Consider the following 18,530-nt stretch of genomic DNA (forward strand, 5'->3'; position numbering starts at 1 on the left):
TATAAATATGCAATATTTCAATGAATAGTAAATTTCAACCGAAATATTTTCTTTTTTGAAAAAAACTTATAATTGCTTTTAGGACGAACTTGTAAATTACACATAGTATTTACTAATAAAAATTGCATAGAACATTCATCCATTAGTATAAATGAATTATGATTAGTTAGTTATATATATCATCTTATTTTAATGTATTCTAAGCATATTAGTACGTTTATATTTTGATGACTTCATGGGTTTTATTTTAACGCCTATTTTATCGTTTCCTACAGGGTTAATGAAAATTTCAACAATATTTTTGTCATTTCCAAAATTTGTATTCATTTCCACATTCATCAAAATATTTCCATGTGATAACCCCAAATGACACTCATCTAGATAGGCGGGTCACTTTCCGATTCTTGATTTTCGTTATCAAGAATGTTCTTGAAACACATGCGAGACCCGTTGATTGAGACAAGCAAACAAGCGAACAAAGAACTTGTAATTTAATTATTTCATGTTACTTGATTGGTTATACAACTATTAATCTCAAAAGGAATGATTATACAATCATAACTATGTCTTTCAATAATTCCTCGAGATATGTGCGAGGATTAGATATAAATTAAAGGTTAACCAGGAAATTAACCAAGCGAATAAACATCACCAATGATTACCCCTCAAAAATAAAGGAAAAAAAAAAAACTACTTAGGATGGATTTTAAGATCACCTAGATCGAAGTTGAAACAAATCTCAAGGAATTACCTCAAGATACATGCAACAACAAAAAAAATCAGATCTGATCGGGTGTGACAAATAGAAAGATATAGATAAATCAAGCAAGAGAGACTATTAGATCGCGTAAATCAGACCTTGAGGCATTGTCTCAAGTTTTGCATAAATACTTGTAAAACAATCCTTGATTGGAGCATCATTGATCAGATCGAACTACACCATTGTGTAGATCATGTCGAATAGATGAAAATCGACTATTGGATTGCCAAAATCGGACTCAAAACTAGCCCGGAAGAGCAATCCAAAATCTCATCCATCTAGAGTAACTTTGTATGTTACTATATGTAATATACAATAAAAAATATGTTCCTTACCACCTCAAATTGATGGCTTACATCAGCAACATCATTGTTGCAAATTATTACATATGGTCTTACATGTAAGACTTGGTTGCCATGTGTCCAACCCACCTACCATGCATCCAATCACACTTGTCACTTAAAAATTGAACCCTCGCATTTCTATCCACCTCACCATAGCTGCCACATCAAATGTCCATTCAAAGACACCATGTCTTTAGCTAAGAGACAAGTGTCTAGTTAACCCCCATGCATTACCCCTAGTAAGAACTTAACTTGACAATGGTTGCTTTAAACTTTAACCAATCCCAACCACCCCTTAACTAGGGTGAAATTATAATTAATCTTAGTTAACTAACTTGACCCTAGTTAGTTTATCTCCACCCACGATTAAATCTCAGCCCAATCTATATGATCCTATGCAAGAACTTTTTTCAACTTGACCCCCTCTACTTAGTCCATTTGGCTCAATATTGCCACCTCAATTCATAGTTCTCTCCCTTATATAAAAATTAGGTAAATCTCTGTCTCTACTCTTTCATGCATTCTCAATTGCCTAAGCATCTCTAGAGACCTCTCATCCCCCTTAATTACCTTCACAAATCTTCATAACTGAAGTCTATTGTATACGACTCTTCTAAAACTCTTCTCTCAACACCATTAAGAAGTTCTAAAGAACTCTTGAAGAAAAAAATCAATAACCTTCTTATGTCACCTAGTTGGGTATTTACGAAGAAGTCTCCATTTAATACTTATTAAGGTAAGTGGTTTCCCACTACTACATATTCTTCTATCTTTTTCATTTTCTTTTAGCCAATTCTTATTCCTACACCATTCTTGCTTATTAGGTTCTCCCTTCACTTAGAAACTATAACATCAACTCTTCTAAGAGAGTCCACCTTCAAGCATTCTTGAAGAGGAACACATACAACCTTAAATAAGGTCTATTAGTAAAGGAAACTTTAGCTAGAATATGAATTACAGACATTCATACTTAATAAAGTCTTTTTGTATTTCAGCCCCAAAAGAACTCAAGGTGGTAGAGCTAGAGCACGGAACCAAGACCGATGAATGGGGGTTTTGCGAGTTGTGCTTGCGGTTTGAGAAGGTATGTTCTTCCTTCTCACCCTAGGTAGGCCACCCGGCATGTTTCTAAAATACTTGTATTGCTGATTTTAAAACTAATAGTTTTTAAAATCTACTTCATTCAATTTACTTGACATAGGAGAAAAAGATAGTGTGTTTTATATTTCATTTGCCATATGTAGAACGATTTTCTTGGCTTAATTATACATGACTTGGTTAATTGATATGAATCATTAGAGAAGAAAGTTTCATCCTTAAATGTTTATATACTTCTAAATTATGGACTGTTTTCACCATCTTATTAGACACTAGGAACATAATTATTCGAAGAAAACATCACTAGAAATCTTACAACCTACCTCTCATAATTATTATGTAATATTTCTGTTTTATAATATGGAAGTAAATCTTTGTTACCATGAATTGTTAATATGAAGTGTGTATGTTTTATTAACCACAAAGTTCTCAATATTTTTGTTTTGCTATATAAATATACATCATTTTACCATGAAATGCTTATGTTATATTATTACCTAGAAAGCTCTCAAATATTTCTGTTTTACATCATACAAATACCTCATTTTTATTATAAAAAAAACTCTGTTTTGTGACATTGATTTATAATCTAGAACCATCTTATCTCACCCATGAAAGGTTTTATTTTGTAAATCTTAGTAATGTTTCCTATTTACCATAAGAAATTTATAATTTATAACTTAAAAAGCTCTTGTGTTTACTATGAGATATCATGTTTAGTAACGTAAGAATATCTCATTTTCTTATCAAATGTTACTGTCTTGGAAACAAAGAAACCACTTCTATTTTCAAAGTCATCTATGATATAAGTATGGGCATTTACTAAGTATGTATAGATAGATGACTGTTGTGATGTGTACTCATCACATGGATACCCAGTGATGTAGTTTAGGAGTGATATGGTGGACGAGCAATCTTGGATATGGATAATACATTATTTATGATTATAAACGGGATATTCAGTGAGTACATCAAGATGAAACACGACATTAGAATTGACGAACAATTTCTAGGTATCCATGGAACGAGTTGTACTGTTTTATTTCCGTGTTTTGATTTTCGTTTTAACAAACCGAAATTAAAACAATTATTATATCGTTGATTTAACATCTCACAGGATTTCTAGCAAATAAAACACATACTTATATTATTTTAGTATAATTAGCGAGCCGGAAAAGGACTGTGAAACTACCTTGCAGGTAATTTCTTGGCTCTTTCGGAAACGAGGAATTACCTAAGATGTCGATGGATTTGACTTACTCCCTGGTGGTATGGGACGCTGTGGAGATGGTCACTCCCAACGAAGTCTAGGAAGTACTGGTTATATCTTTTCCGATAAACCTTGATTTTGGTTGTAAAGAGTTTGAGGTCAGTAGCTAGAGGGATTCGAGAATGCAATTATGCCTGATAGGCATTAGACGCAAGGTTTACACCTGGTTTACACATGGATTCATCATAGACTGTAGTCGTCGAATGGTTGACTGTCATTAGGTTTAATTGGGTCGTTGACCCTATTGTCAAACAACCACCTGGGCCGGAAAAGATAGCATATTGCGAATGACCCAACAGTTACCACGCTAGATCAAAAAACCAGGGCAGGTAAAGACGCCCGACCCATGTTAAAAGGCCAACGATGTTAAGATCCCTCATCAAAAAATTAATAAGACCCCAGTTCCATTCTACGCCGGTACATAGTAGAACTCTACACAACAAACAAGTTGGTTTTGATCGGAAAATCAATCGCAAGATTGGACCCACTAGAGATACCCCTTACCTCATGTATTTTAATGTGATGTTGTATGCATATTTATTGTCATTATATAACTATAACTGAACTAAAATTAATTGATAATCATTGCAACGCTTTAGATATGCGATTATCATGAGATTTACTTGTTTTCTTCTATTAGTAGATGACATATAGTAGATGCATTTAAACATAGTTAGACATAATTCTCGATTTATGCATCATAATTTTCATAAATAAAATTCATTTCACACACCGTATTTTAAGGACACAAAACTCAAAAACTAGATTATTTTCTCACCTCTGGGTGACTAACTTAGAGTTAGTCAGTACGTGTTGGGCGACTTTGTCGCTCATACCATTTTTTTCCACCTTTCTAGTTTCCTTATAGAGTACACCTTCTTGGTGGAGGAGTACATTGAGGAGCCGTACTGAGAGCCGGAGCCAAAGTCGGACCCTGATTCAGAGGTCGTTCCTTAAGGAGCCATCTACTTTCCCTGACCATAGGTCTTTTGTTAGATGTTGGGATGTTTTTTGTTTATTTATGTATATTATCCTTCAGGACGGACTTAGTTTCTTATTTTTACCATATCCTATATACTACTCTTTTGTTATCGCTATGATATGCTATGTCACTGAACATCTATATATGATAGTATCACCTATGCTTTAGATAAAATTCTTGTGTTACAAATTACTAACTTGTAGAATAATTAATTCTTTCTATTGCTAAGTAATTTGAAATTTCTTTGGGTAGAAAGGTCCTTGAGTTACCTCAACTCTCGACCCATACCTTGGGAATCACAGGAGTCCCAGGGCGTGGTATCTAGACCAATAAGCCTTAAGTGTTAGCGGATCTCTCCCTCATAGAGTATTGAGGTTTATGCTCAAGTTTCGGGTTTGGGGTGGGGTCGAGTATCCCCAAATATGTTGCCAAGTCAACGTATAGTTTAATTTGGAGCATGACATTTCATTTCCAGACAAACCAAAATAGACACCAAAATTGAAATTTAATACCTTGCTCTTTTTTTTTGATAAATAAATTTAATACCTTGCTCTTGATTAATGTTAACTTCCCCCCTTTCGAAAGATACCTTACTTTCTATGAACTCAACCTCTTTTCTAGCCAATTAAACCCATGATCCCAAATCCTACCACTATTGTAGGGAACATCAAGCGGGAGGACTAAATAAGAGGATGGAAGAGACTAAGAACGACACCCCAAGATGGCTGCCAAACTAGGTAGATCCATGGTTGGCCCAACCCCCAACAGCTTACTTTTTTAAGATTAATATGCAGACCCAAGATAGCCTCAAAGCAACACAAAACAGCTCCCAAATATCTCATCTGATCTCTAGAATCCTTAAGAAAAACAATTGTCTCGTCCACAAACTGGAGATGAGAAAATAATGGAGCATCCTCCTTAACCCTGAATCCCAATAAAACCCCTAAGTGAACTGCTCAGCTGATAAGTCTACCCAATGCCTCCCTAACTAAAACAAATAAAACCTGAGAAAGAGGGTCACCCTGTCTCAACCCTCTAGAACCCCTAAACCATTTCTAATGAGGGTCGCCTATCTTAACCCTGGGTTATTCTACCACCAACTCATTCCTCATGAGCAGAATTGGTAGCACTGAAGTCACCACCCAGAAACCAAGGCAAATCCCATTGATCCATGATATCATCCAGTTCATCCCAAAAATGAGACCTTAGACATCTGTCATTTGAATCAGACTCCAATATGCACCCAACTGAATGAATTAACCCTACTATTGCATAATAGGCATATAGAGTAAACTTAGATTAGTGACTTTTACACCACGTTTGAATTCATATCACCACAACTTCTACAACGTTGTACGTCTTTCAGTGCCCTCTCCTCAACTGACTCCCTTTTTTTAGTTTCATGGAGAATAGAATTGCCAATCTTAACCTTCTTAACTAAATGTTTAAGAGGTGTCTCCCATATTCTCTACACTAAGTTTTGTTTTATGGACTGGATGAAGGTAAGAGGTCAGACACCTAAAGGAACCAAAAATGGTAAGAACTGAAGCACAATGAACTGAAAAACAAAGGTTAGGTTCATAAGTATCGAAACATTGTATACCTATCGAACATATCATACAGCACGTTAGGAAAGCATATGATACATTAAGACTGAAATGTTGTCAATATGTTTTCAAAGTGTTCAAGCTCAAATGGACACTAAAGGCGAGTGGGAGGTTGGACATGTAAAGAGCAAAGAATACTAAATATTAAAACAAAATAAGCTGAAAAACATGGTTAGGTTCATAACATATCACACGGCACATTATCAAACATTATGATAAATTGTAATACATAGGGACATGTATCATAAGCTGCATTGTGATCATCAATATTTTAAGCATGCATGATCGAAAACATTATCATTTCAACCCAAGTACTACCACATCATTCCCCAGGAGAAAAGAATATATTTTTAGATAAGAAAAGAAGAATTACTTTCTAATGCCATTTCCCCATTATCAGGTTGGCACACAATTAAATTTTCTATGTCCACTCCCAAAGCCCTAGAGTATGCAGGATCAAAAGCATGCTCTGCATCAACAAGCATGGCATTGCCTCCTAGCTTCTGCATATTCACCATATAAGTACTGCAGGTTAGTTTGTAGGAAGATTAACATTATTAAGAGAGACTCTATTGGCACACCAGCTTTTACTGACCACACATCAATCCTTTTGAAATTAGATGGTAGTCTACGTATAGATTAGTGTACTATAACTAAAAGTTGACGTGTTAATAGAAGTTCTCATAATAGGAAGTGCTTCTTTGTAGATTGGAATCAAAGCACGTATGACAATCCAGACAACTACAATACCTGTACTTCTGCAATCGCATGAAGTGCTAGGGTGGTCTTTCCACTACTCTCTGGACCAAAGATCTGAAAAGCCAAGAGTGTAAATTTTATAGACCATTAGGAGCCAAAATTTCTCTTTATATGATAATATATTCTGAAAGGTATGGATGTTCATGTAATAACATAACCAAAATACATTCAGTTCATGAAGACTCGAATACTCAAATTAGTTATTAACAAACTTGGGTCACCTTGAGAAACAGAAAGAGATGTACATTTATATTCAGATATCAGCACCTAAAGTTCTTTAGAAAAACCTCAAATTAAACAACTTGAAGATTTTTTTTCCTTTTATTCGTTTGGCATGTAACAAGTTGAAGTAACCAGACTAGAAGATTCCATCTAAATATAAATTCATAGAAAAAACACCCCTTGAACTCCTTCTATACTGAGGACCAAGATTACAGGAGGGCTCTGGTCTATAAAACAACTGTCTAGTGTCTGCACATGCCAAGTGGAAGAATCTTCCAAAGTACCCTCCCTTTCTTGGAGAAAGATTTTGTAGATCAGCTTCCAAATAGATTCTTCACCATATATGGTACTATCCATCGCATGGTAAAGCTCAAGAAGAAATCTGAGCATACTGAGCAAGCAAAATTGTAACATATAAGGCTATAAACATATGGTCCACACATTAATCAAAGAATTTCTACACAATGCATATTGAGGACATTGAAGACTCGGCATGTAAGATGATCGATGGGAGCATCTTGCATACAATTGCAGTCCATTAAGAAAAAGTAAGAACAAGCTATCTTTGATGGAATTGGGAGTCTTCGAAATTACCTTAGCTTGAAAATGAACAAAGTATGGATGAGCAATTTCCACATAAAGAGTTTTAACACTCTCCTATCCAAACTACAAGGGATCCATGTTCTCAAGAGAGGTGATCAGTAGATTGACCTCCTAATCATTAAGATTTCTTCTAATGCCAATGTCATATGGATGTTTTGTGTCGCCAATCTCCACACTAGTATATGAAGGTTCCTCTAGATCTGATAAGGAATACATTGATGGGAAATCAAGCCTCAACAAAGATTCCCCAATCCACAATCCTCCCAAAGTCAAATTGAGTTACCATAGCCCACACTGTTCCAAACTCCAATGCCATGCATTTCTATATATATTTGGAAGTGTAATGAAAATTTTATTAAAAAGCGATAGTCGAGGAGACCAAATATACCCAACCAGGAAGTTACCGCTCCTGATTACAAACAAATACCATCTAAATAAATTCTTCAAAGAAAACACCCTTGAACTTCTAAAACATCTTGCCCCCAAAAGATAAAAACCTCAAAATGCTAATTACAATCTCCTTGAACGACTGCTCAATACCATCAAACATGCGAGAATTTCTCTCCTTCCATAGCCCCCAGCAAACTACAAAAGGTAGCAAATACCATAGGATCCTCTCTATTCCTCGAAAGGCCTGATTTGGCTAATTCTCAAATAGAGAGAGAACTGAGAAAGGGAAACATCCAGAAAGATGAAATAATGACATAAAAATGAGACCACCCCATGAGCAGTGACAAAATGGATTAGGATGTGATTAACCTACTTTCCGGAATATTTGCAAAAGGAGCAAAAGTAGACAAAAATTATGCCGTATGCCACAACAGATAAGGTTGTCAAAACTTAGGATTTTGTTTGCAGCTGTAGACCAAGTGAAAAAAAGCAACCTTTGACGAGATTTTTTGGCTCCAAATGGCAGTCACTGGATATTTTGAATAAGATCGGTCTTGAATTAAGGAGTTATAAAATGATTCAACCGAAAAACCTTATACCTCGAGTTTACCCAAATTATCACACCGTCCACCCGTGGGGATATGGAGGAATGGGACAGTTGATTCATGAGTCAAACCACCTGAATTATTTCATATTCATTGAAGTTTCTGAAGGCAAGATCACAAAGAACTACTCCCCCAAATGCATCATGAACCTATGAATTGGGTGTTGTTCCATAAACGATAGAGTACACAAACAAGGATATTGTTCCTACAAAGGTGTCATGCTACACTAACTATCCTCCTAGAATCGAACTTTATTGCCTTCCCACACACTAAACGATATCCGTTTCCTGAACTTCTGTTAATACTACAGAGCCCCTTCCAGACCACGCAAACTTCCCAAGCCTAAATTTTCTCTTAATGATTCTTCCCCACGTATTTTGATATTCTACCCCAAACCTCCATAACCATTTTCCTCGCAGCACCATGTTCACTTCTTTGAACTTACAGATACCCAATCCCCTTGATCTTTGGGCTTCTAAATAGCTTTGCACTTCACCAAATGGAGTGAATTGATAATATATGGATTCCACTGTGCCAATTTTTTATCCATCATATCATGCTATAGCATAAACTGTCGATTGGAAATTTGGTTATATGACCTTTAAGGCTAATTGCTATCATTGATAAGGACTCGAGAAACACTTAGACCTAATAGAATACAAATGGGTAGTATGTGCTTTCTGGTTTTAGGCACTAAATTAGATTGTCATGTTCATCCAACTAGATTGATTTTTGGTATACAAATATGTCCAACCCCCTTGCATGCGCACCACATGTATTGGAATGCCATTGGCAGGTTATCATTACAACCAACCTGAAAAATACATTAAATCTCCTCGCACATCAAATTTCTCTAAGATCATATAAGCGAGATGATGCCAAGTTTAATATGCAACACATCAAAAAGAATTAACCACTGTAGTTTGTATGTTAAATGAACAAATATGTATAAAACATAAAGAGCGTACCTCTACAATTCTCCCTTTGGGGAGACCACCACCTAGAGCATAGTCTAATGTCAAACAGCCACTTGGAAAAGTTTCACTGCAATATCGATATGATTTATGAATTTGATTCTTCCTTCTGGCCAAATTATGCATGAGATGTGATATAATGCAACACCTCATCATGGTGCAAAACAAAAGTCATGGAAGTTGGATGGTGCGCAAACAAGCGGAAAGGAGCACCAAAACCTGAGTCTGTTCTTGCTTTTGCATGATGTGGGTCTGTCTGTTGCGCAGAACACCCACCCATGATACAAGGATGAAAAGGTTAAGAGCCCATTTGGATACACATGAAAAATTAACTTTTTTACTTTTGAAAGTTGAAAAGTAAAAAAAGTTTATTTGGATTCATTTTACATAACTACTTCTAAAAAGTAAAAAAACCTTAACTTTTAAAAAGTAAAAGGAAACTACTTTCTCCTTTCAAAAAGCTACTTTCTCATAAAGCTACTTTCTTCCAAGATAATTTCTACTTTGAATCCCAACAGGCTCTAAATAACGTGCACATTAAAAAGAATGAAATTGAGGACAAACACATACACCAGAGCTCCGCCAGCACTGCCTAATCTAGTTACACTTCCTTTTCCAAATGAGTTGTTTATGTCATTCATTGCTGCTTCCAGTGCTTTTTGCTGAAACAAGTCAAAGACAAGATCTGAGGTGGTAAATGAGATAATTAATAAGCACATAACGTGAACCATGTTTATTTTGAAGAGTAGTTTCACATCAAATAAGCTTGTGGAAAGGTGCAGAGACAACTCTGCTTTACTTTGGCAAACTGAGTACTGAAATTAAGTTATGGCTCGTAAAGCTACTACCCACTAGTTGATAAGAGCTGGTACTTCATAATGATCCACATCAGAATCATAGAACTTTCTTGAAAACCCAGGTTGGGATTGACATCTTCCAAGAAAACCCCAAATCAAGATTTACATCTTTCAAGTGAAATATAAGTTTGTATAACATCTTAAAAGCAAAACTAAGCTACAAAATACATCTATTGCATTAAACTAGTTTGACCTCATATTTTTCTACTAAAACTCAAGTTAGGAATCAAGATTTAATTTACTGGATGAAATCCAAGTTCACTTCATATCTCAAGCAGAAACAACCAATCTTAATCTTAAAATAATAAAATTTCTAATTCGAAAATAACTCTTCTAGTAACCTTAAATCCCTAATAATAAACTTCTAAAACAAGTAGGGCTCAAAATAACCTAAATCATATATATATATATATATATATATATTATATATAGGGTGGCATTCTTTTGACAAAATCCTAGACAACATTCTAGACAAAGCATTTTGTCTTATATGGGCTAAAAATTTCAGAATGGGCTGAATTTTTGTGAGGATGATCTCTATGATGAGAAAATCATCCTCACAAAAAATCAGCAAATTCTGAAATTTCTGACCCTAGTTTATAAGATGAAGAATCGTGAACCATCAATTTTTACCGTTAGTTTGTAACCACTTTTCATGGGGTTAGAAGTTTCAGAATTGGCTGATTTTTTGTGAGAATGATCTACTGACGATAGAGATCATCCTCACAAAAAATCATTCCATTCAGAAACTTTTTAGCCATATAAGACAAAACTTGGTCTAGAATGTTGGCTAGGATTTTGTCAAAAGAACGCTATATATATATATATATATATATATATATGTATTAGGAATAGCAAAGAGGAATGATTGGCAAGGAAGTGATAGAAAGAGCAAACCAAGAAAACACCATCACAGTTGTCGTCCCATTTCCAACAATTCTCCTCTTCTGGATTAATCAAAATGAGAAAGGTACACGATATGCGTCTTGATATAAGATCAACTTCCCAGTCATTTACTTTTCCTCTAAAACCAAACTCACATGCCATTCTTGACCTAATCCAATCTAAAATTAGTTATTTTCAATGATTTTTTATCTGATAAAGCAAACAAAGATGAAAACTGCACCTTGAGAGACATTTCCCCCCCCCCCCAACTTTAAAGATGATTTTCTTATGAAAGTTTGGAAGGACCTTAATGGTACCTTTCCAAAGAAAATAGCCATAGGAGGATTAAACTATCCCACCCAAACTCCTTCTCCCAAAACTTGTCGAAAATGACATTCCTCTACAAGCTATTATGATCAACACAGAATCTCCATAGCCATTTTCCCAAGAGCATCAAATTCATGATCCTCAATTTCCTAATTCCTAAATCCCCTTGCCTTCTTGACAAGCAAATGTGCTTCTAGCAAACTAGGTGAAACTTCATTTTGCGCTATCATGACATAAGAAATCTTGGAATAATTTTTCTAGATTTAAGCTCTACAGTTCTCAATACAATAAAAACAGTGATGTTAATATGATGGTGATGGTGATAATGATCCATGTTAGCAATCTACCATTTAATAAGCAAAAAAAAAAGAAACCAAAGAAAGTATTATTTGTCCAAATTATTAAGCTATTCAGAATAATTCGTTTATTCTAAGTAAAAAAAGAATAATGCACGTTTTACGAATTTTTGTAAATTCAATAAAAAAAAATATTATTGTAACGTGTTGTATGTTATAAACTGTAAGTTGTAGCATGTAACACAAGTCCAACTTTGAAGCAACCACGCTTCAAAAATTTTGAGGAACCCATCCTTTTAGGTTTTCATCTTTTCAAGAACAATAACCTACCCCTCTACATTTATTTGAGACACCACCTTAATCTTTCAAACTTATGATTTGCCCCTTTGAGTTTGATATTTTTTTTATAAACTAATGAAAAATAACTTTGATGCCCTCATTATTATTGGAATAATATAGTTTATTATCAATTTTCTATTTATTTTTATGTAAGGGCATTTATGTCCATTCACAAATTAATTCATATAAATATCTACCAGCTCTCATTATGAGACTTGATAATTCTCTTTTTACAATTCTTCATGGTACCAGAACCTTAGAGAACCCATCGACTCCTCCTTAGGTTCTTCCACTTTGGTTTTGGAATCTTGAAGTTTCATCTCCTTTCCTCTCTTTTCTCATCCCATCTATCTTTTAAACCTTGAGATCAAATTAAACTAATAATAGCTTCGTTAGAGAATCTCCCCTTTGGGGGTTCTTTTTTTTCTTTTTGGTTTGAGATACCTTGATCGCATGATGCAATAAAGATGATTGTTCGATAACAAAAGAGGTTGATGTCCACTTTCTCAAGGAGAAAGTCCGATCTAGTGTTCTTTCAATAGTATTTGTGTTTACTTCAGATCAACTTGCCGACATGCTCACGAAGTCTGTTGGTCCATCTATCATTAACTCACACCTTGTCAAGCTGAGTTTGGTTGATATATTTGCCCCAGCTTAAGGGGAAGTATTGGAATAATGTAGTTTATTATTAGTTTTCTATTTATTTCTATGTAAGGGTATTTATGTCCATTCACACATTAATTAATATAAATATTTGTCAAACTCTCATTATGAGACTTGACAATTCTCTTTTTACAATTCTTCTATTATCACCACTATATCATCACCTTCACCATCACCATTGCCATTAACATCACCATCATATTACCGAATTGTTGGTCTTTGAATTTTTGAAATGGGTATATAATATAACATTTTCTGTTTAAAGAACTTTAGACCGAATTTTTTCAACCTAAAATCGAATAGAACTCGAGTTTTCACATATTAAATTTTTTGTCGTACTCCGAATTGCTGACAAAGATAATGATGGCAATGATAATGAGAGCATTGAGATTATTTTTCATTGGTTTATAAAAGTAGACTAAAGTCAAAGGGCCAATCATCAGTTTGGAAGATTAAGGTGGTATCTCAAATAAATGTAAAGGGGCAAAAAATTATTTTTTTAAAGATGAAAGACACATTTGTCACCTAAAAAGGTGGTTTCCTCCAACATTTTGAAGCATAACCGCATCAAACCCAGACTTGTGTTGCACATTATAACTAGCGAGTTTACAGTTTACAACATACAACACACTACAATAGTGTTGTTTTTTTATATAGAATTTTATAAAAATTCATAAAAATGCGTATTGTTCTCTTTTTTACTTAAAATGCACGAATTATTCTGAATAATTCAATAATTTAGACAAATAATACTTTCCTTGAAAAAAAAATTTGTGAATTAAAAAAGAGATTGCTAACAAGGATCACAACCCCTAACCTCCGTCAAAAAGAGCAAAACTCAAAGTGGACACTAAACAAGGCAACCCCCATCCTAATGTAAAAGGGATGGGGGGAGGTAACAAGATGCAATATTATCTATCACCAACCTTACTATGTTAACATACATACTAACTTAGGCATCACAGTAGAATTGTAGGCACCCTGCCAAAGTGAATGAGTGATTGAAGAAGGTGACCGGAAGACCCTTGTTGATTGTTCCACAAGTCAAGATGTTGAATGATGTTTTTCCCCACACTAGGACTCTAACTCAATGTATGTGACATTATGGTCAAACATCTAAAAGAAGAGCTCCTAAATTCTTTTCTTATTTATTTTTTGTTGTTTGGTTGACTCGTTTTTTATTTTGATATCAATTTATAGATTTTTTTAATTCAAGGCTGATCACTTGCACCAACTCATAGAGGCCTGCTATTAGCCTCGCACTCTTTACAACATTTGCCTGAAAAGAGACTTACATTTTGCATACTGAAACCCAATTCGTCCAAGCAAAGCCCAATTGAGTATGTTACGTCATTAGATTACCCATTGTAACTCATTCAAAACCCAAGTTTGGTTTTTAATGTTGACCCATAAATAATCAAGTTACAAAGATTATTAAACATGGATTTTACCAACTCATTCCTTCTTTGGGTAGGTAAGTGAAATAGAGCTTGTCATAGTCACATTGAACCCACCTCTTGCATCCTTTTCTTCTAGAAACAAAATTCTTAGTGCTAGTCGGTTCAATTTACCTATCTTAGAACTCTTTGACTTCATTTGGGTGGTCCCAAACTCGGTTTTGTCTATTCCAAAGTTGGAATCAATCCTTGTTCTCTGGGAGGAAGAAAATTTTGTGGAGTATTGTACCATTTGCAATGTGTTTGGGGATCTGGTAGGAGAGGAACAGAAGAGTTTTCTAAGGGGTGGAATCCTCAACGTGGGAGATCATATTAAATAACCTAGGGTTGTTATTTATTTATTTTTTTGTAAACTCTTTTTTGACTTCAGAGGTCTTCTCTTTGAAGAGTTTGTATTTAGGTGGGAGTCTATGTGCCCGACCTAGCTTTTTTTCTTTACTTCCTTTGCTTTTACATTTGTCCTCTAGACTGCTGCCTGAAGTACATTCTTCTATAATTTTTTTTCTGAAATAAATCTATACTTATAAAAAAAATCATCTGTTTTTGTAACAAAAGCTTGTTTCACACTAGGATTAACTGCATTTTACACATTTCAGATGTATTTACTCACTTTTAAATGACATTTAAACGTTCATTTGACATGTCAACCAACTCAACAATGGGCTTGAGACCCAGTTTCTCTAATAGAAACATTAAAAACCCGAGATGGATTGTTGTAAATTTGAAATTTCAGAGTCTGAGAAGGAATTTATAAAAGGAAAATTTAGAAGTTGAGATAATTACTCGGTCGATGAAACGTGGATCGGTCTCTCCAGAAAGAGCTCCATTGCCCTTCGCTTCGAACTCGCAGAGGACCCTCGCTTGCTTTCCTCCATTGAACACTGGCCATGAGCGGAGGCGAGAGATAGGGAACCGAAGAGGCGGGAAATGGAGAGTTGGGTGAGTTTGAAAGTGAAAACAATGATGGGTTTTCAGAGGGAAGAACGCCTCCATCTTTGAGAGAAAGGAAGAGTAGGGGGGAAGCTCTCGAGTTTCCTGCACAAATCAAATGATGCTTAAGCACCCCTGGTGAGGAATTCCTATTCTAAGCAGGATGAAGGGCAATTTAGTCATTTTACAAAAATTGAGAGACCACGGTGACCTGAATCGGTTTTCGAACATGGTTTTTGATCGAGACGGTCTATCCATCTATATATATAATATATATAGGGAAATGTTCAGCACCCTAAGTTTTACCACACACTTTAACAAACGTTTTTTGTCCTACATGGGTTAGAAGTTTTGGAATGAGCTGATTTTTGGTGAGGATGATCTCTATGATTAGAAGATCATCCTCCCTAAAAATCAGCCAGCCCATTCCGAAATGTTTAGCCCCATGTTTACACGTTGAAAAATCGTGGACCGTCCATTTTTTGTAAATCAATTTTGATGGGGTTAGAAGTTTTGGAATGAGCTGATTTTTGGTGAGGATGATCTCCTCACCATAGAGATCATCCTCACCAAAAATCAGCTCATTCGAAACTTCTAACCCATGTAAGACAAAACGCGTTTGTTAAAGTGTGTGGTAAAACTAAGGGTGCCGAACGGGACCCATATATATATGGGAAATGTTCAGCACCCTTAAGTTTTACCACACACTTTAACAAACGTTTTTTGTCCTACATGGGTTAGAAGTTTTGGAATGGGCTGATTTTTGGTGAGGATGATCTCTATGATTAGAAATCATCCTCCCCAAAAATCAGCCCATTCTGAAATGTTTAGCCCCATGTTACACGTTGAAAAATCGTGGACCGTCCATTTTTTTTGTAACCATTTTTGATGGGGTTAGAAGTTTTGGAATGAGCTGATTTTTGGTGAGGATGATCTCCTCACCATAGAGATCATCCTCACCAAAAATCAGCCCATTCCAAAACTTCTAACCCATGTAAGACAAAACACGTTTGTTAAAATGTGTGGTAAAGCTTAGGGTGCTGAACGGGACCCTATATATATATATATATAGGGTGGCGTTCGCGGGCTAACTTTTTGGCAAACGGTTTGGCAAACATTTGTTAACCATTAGATAAAACGTAATCTGACGGACAAGATCGAATATCACACTAACGTTATAAAATTTACAATTTTACAGCGCCGTCCCTACACTTTTACTATATTTCGTGCGACCTCCCTCTCCTCTTTAAAACCGAGAGAACAGAACAAAGTTCTGTTTCTCTTCGAAGAGAACTCTCTGGTTCTCTCTTCTCACTCGCTCTCACCCTCTCTCTCACTCTCGCTGCCTCTCTCTCTCTCTCTCTCTCTCTCTCTCTCTCTCTCTCTCTCTCTCGCTGCCTCTCTCTTTCTCTCTATCTCTCTCTCACTTACTCATGCTGATGAAAACCCTCGCACTGAAACCCATTGACGAAACATGAATGGCTGACCTTGCTGCAACTCCATCGACGAACACATGAACGGCTGACCTCGTTGCAACTCCATCGACGAAACATGAACGTTGAAACCCTCTCTCTCACATGAACACGAACGCTGCAACTACCTCACCCTCGCACGATCTCATTTCGCTGCAAAACTCTTCTCTAGGGTTTCGGCTGCAATTAAGTTCGAAGAGAGACGATGGAGAGAGAGTTCTTGACGATGGAGAGAGAGAGAACTCCCTGTTATGTTCGATCGGGTTTTAAAAGAGGAGGGAGGAAACACTAATTATTATGAAAGAGAGGGATGGCGCGGTAAATAAGTTATAGTTTTATAACTTAACCGATCAGCTGTTATTTTGAATCTGGTCCGTCCGATTATCCTATATCCAACGATTGAAAAAAGTTTGCCAATCCGTTTGCCAAATCGTTAGCCAGCGAACGCCCCCCATATATATATATATATATATATATAGGGTCACGTTCAAAGGACAACCATTTCTACACACATATAGACAACGTGTTTTGTCTTATATGGGTAAAATTGTTTGGAATGGACTGATTTTTTGTGAGGATGATCTCTGTGATGAGGAGATCATCCTTGCCAAAAATCAGCTCATTATGAAACTTCTAGACCGTCCAATTTTTGTTGAAAAAATTATAGACCGTCCAATTTTTGTAAATCAATTTTGATGGGGTTACAAGTTTTGGAATGGGATGATTTTTTGCCAGGATGATCCCCTCATCACAGAGATCATCCTCACAAAAAATCAGTCCATTCCAAACATTTTTGGCCCATATAAGACAAAACACGTTGTCTATATGTGTGTAGTAGAATGGTTGTCCTTTGAACCTGACCCATATATATATATATAGGGTCCCGTTCAACACCCTAAGCTTTACCACACACTTTAACAAACGCGTTTTGTCTTACATGGGTTAGAAGTTTTGGAATGGGCTGATTTTTGGTGAGGATGATCTCTATGATTAGAAGATCATCCTCCCCAAAAATCAGCCCATTCCGAAATGTTTAGCCCCATGTTTACACGTTGAAAAATCGTGGACCGTCCATTTTTTGTAAATCAATTTTGATGGGGTTAGAAGTTTTGGAATGAGCTGATTTTTGGTGAGGATGATCTCCTCACCATAGAGATCATCCTCACCAAAAATCAGCTCATTCCGAAACTTCTAACCCATGTAAGACAAAACGCGTTTGTTAAAGTGTGTGGTAAAACTAAGGGTGCCGAACGGGACCCTATATATATATAATATATATAGGGAAATGTTTCAGCAACAAACAATTTGGCAAAATATTTTTCAAAAACATGGGTTAGAGGTTTTGTAATGGGCTGATTTTTGGTGAGGATGATCTCTACGGTGAGGAGATCATCATCACCAAAAATCAGCCCATTCCAAAATTTCTAACCCCATAAAAAATGGTTTACAAAAAATGGACGGTCCACGATTTTTCAACTTGTAAATTGGGGCTAGAAGTTTTGGAATGGGCTGATTTTTGGTGAGGATGATCTCCTCACCGTAGAGATCATCCTCACCAAAAATCAGCTAATTCCAAAACCTCTAACCCATGTTTTGAAAAATGTTTTGCCAAAATGTTTGTCAAAATGTTTGTTGCTGAACGGGACCCTATATATATGGGCTGATTTTTGGTGAGGATGATCTTTACGGT

The 18,530-nt window shown here is 35.8% G+C and overlaps 1 protein-coding gene across 3 annotated transcripts in view; it reads right to left on the bottom strand.

The window, feature by feature from the left end:
* RECA1 (recA DNA recombination family protein) overlaps positions 1 to 15,600 on the bottom strand; it is a 62,140-nt gene extending 46,540 nt beyond the window's left edge. Inside the window, exons 1-5 of one of the 3 annotated variants that reach the window (XR_015171328.1) lie at positions 15,222 to 15,600; positions 10,185 to 10,276; positions 9,609 to 9,684; positions 6,812 to 6,874; positions 6,435 to 6,564 (exon numbers count right to left, since the gene is read on the bottom strand). Coding sequence is in view for 2 of the 3 variants with exons in the window: in XM_086421074.1 (XP_086277200.1) it covers positions 6,435 to 6,564; positions 6,812 to 6,874; positions 9,609 to 9,684; positions 10,185 to 10,276; positions 15,222 to 15,431 (571 nt within the window). In the remaining variant the exon portion in view is untranslated. The remainder of the gene's footprint in view (positions 1 to 6,434; positions 6,565 to 6,811; positions 6,875 to 9,608; positions 9,685 to 10,184; positions 10,277 to 15,221) is intronic. The other 2 variants (XM_086421074.1, XM_086421075.1) reach the window with 2 other exon arrangements.
* Positions 15,601 to 18,530: the final 2,930 nt, after the last annotated feature.

The sequence above is a fragment of the Akebia trifoliata genome, chromosome 13, assembly GCF_017979445.1.
Source record: "Akebia trifoliata isolate Shusen 1 chromosome 13, ASM1797944v1, whole genome shotgun sequence".
Lineage (NCBI taxonomy): Eukaryota > Viridiplantae > Streptophyta > Magnoliopsida > Ranunculales > Lardizabalaceae > Akebia > Akebia trifoliata.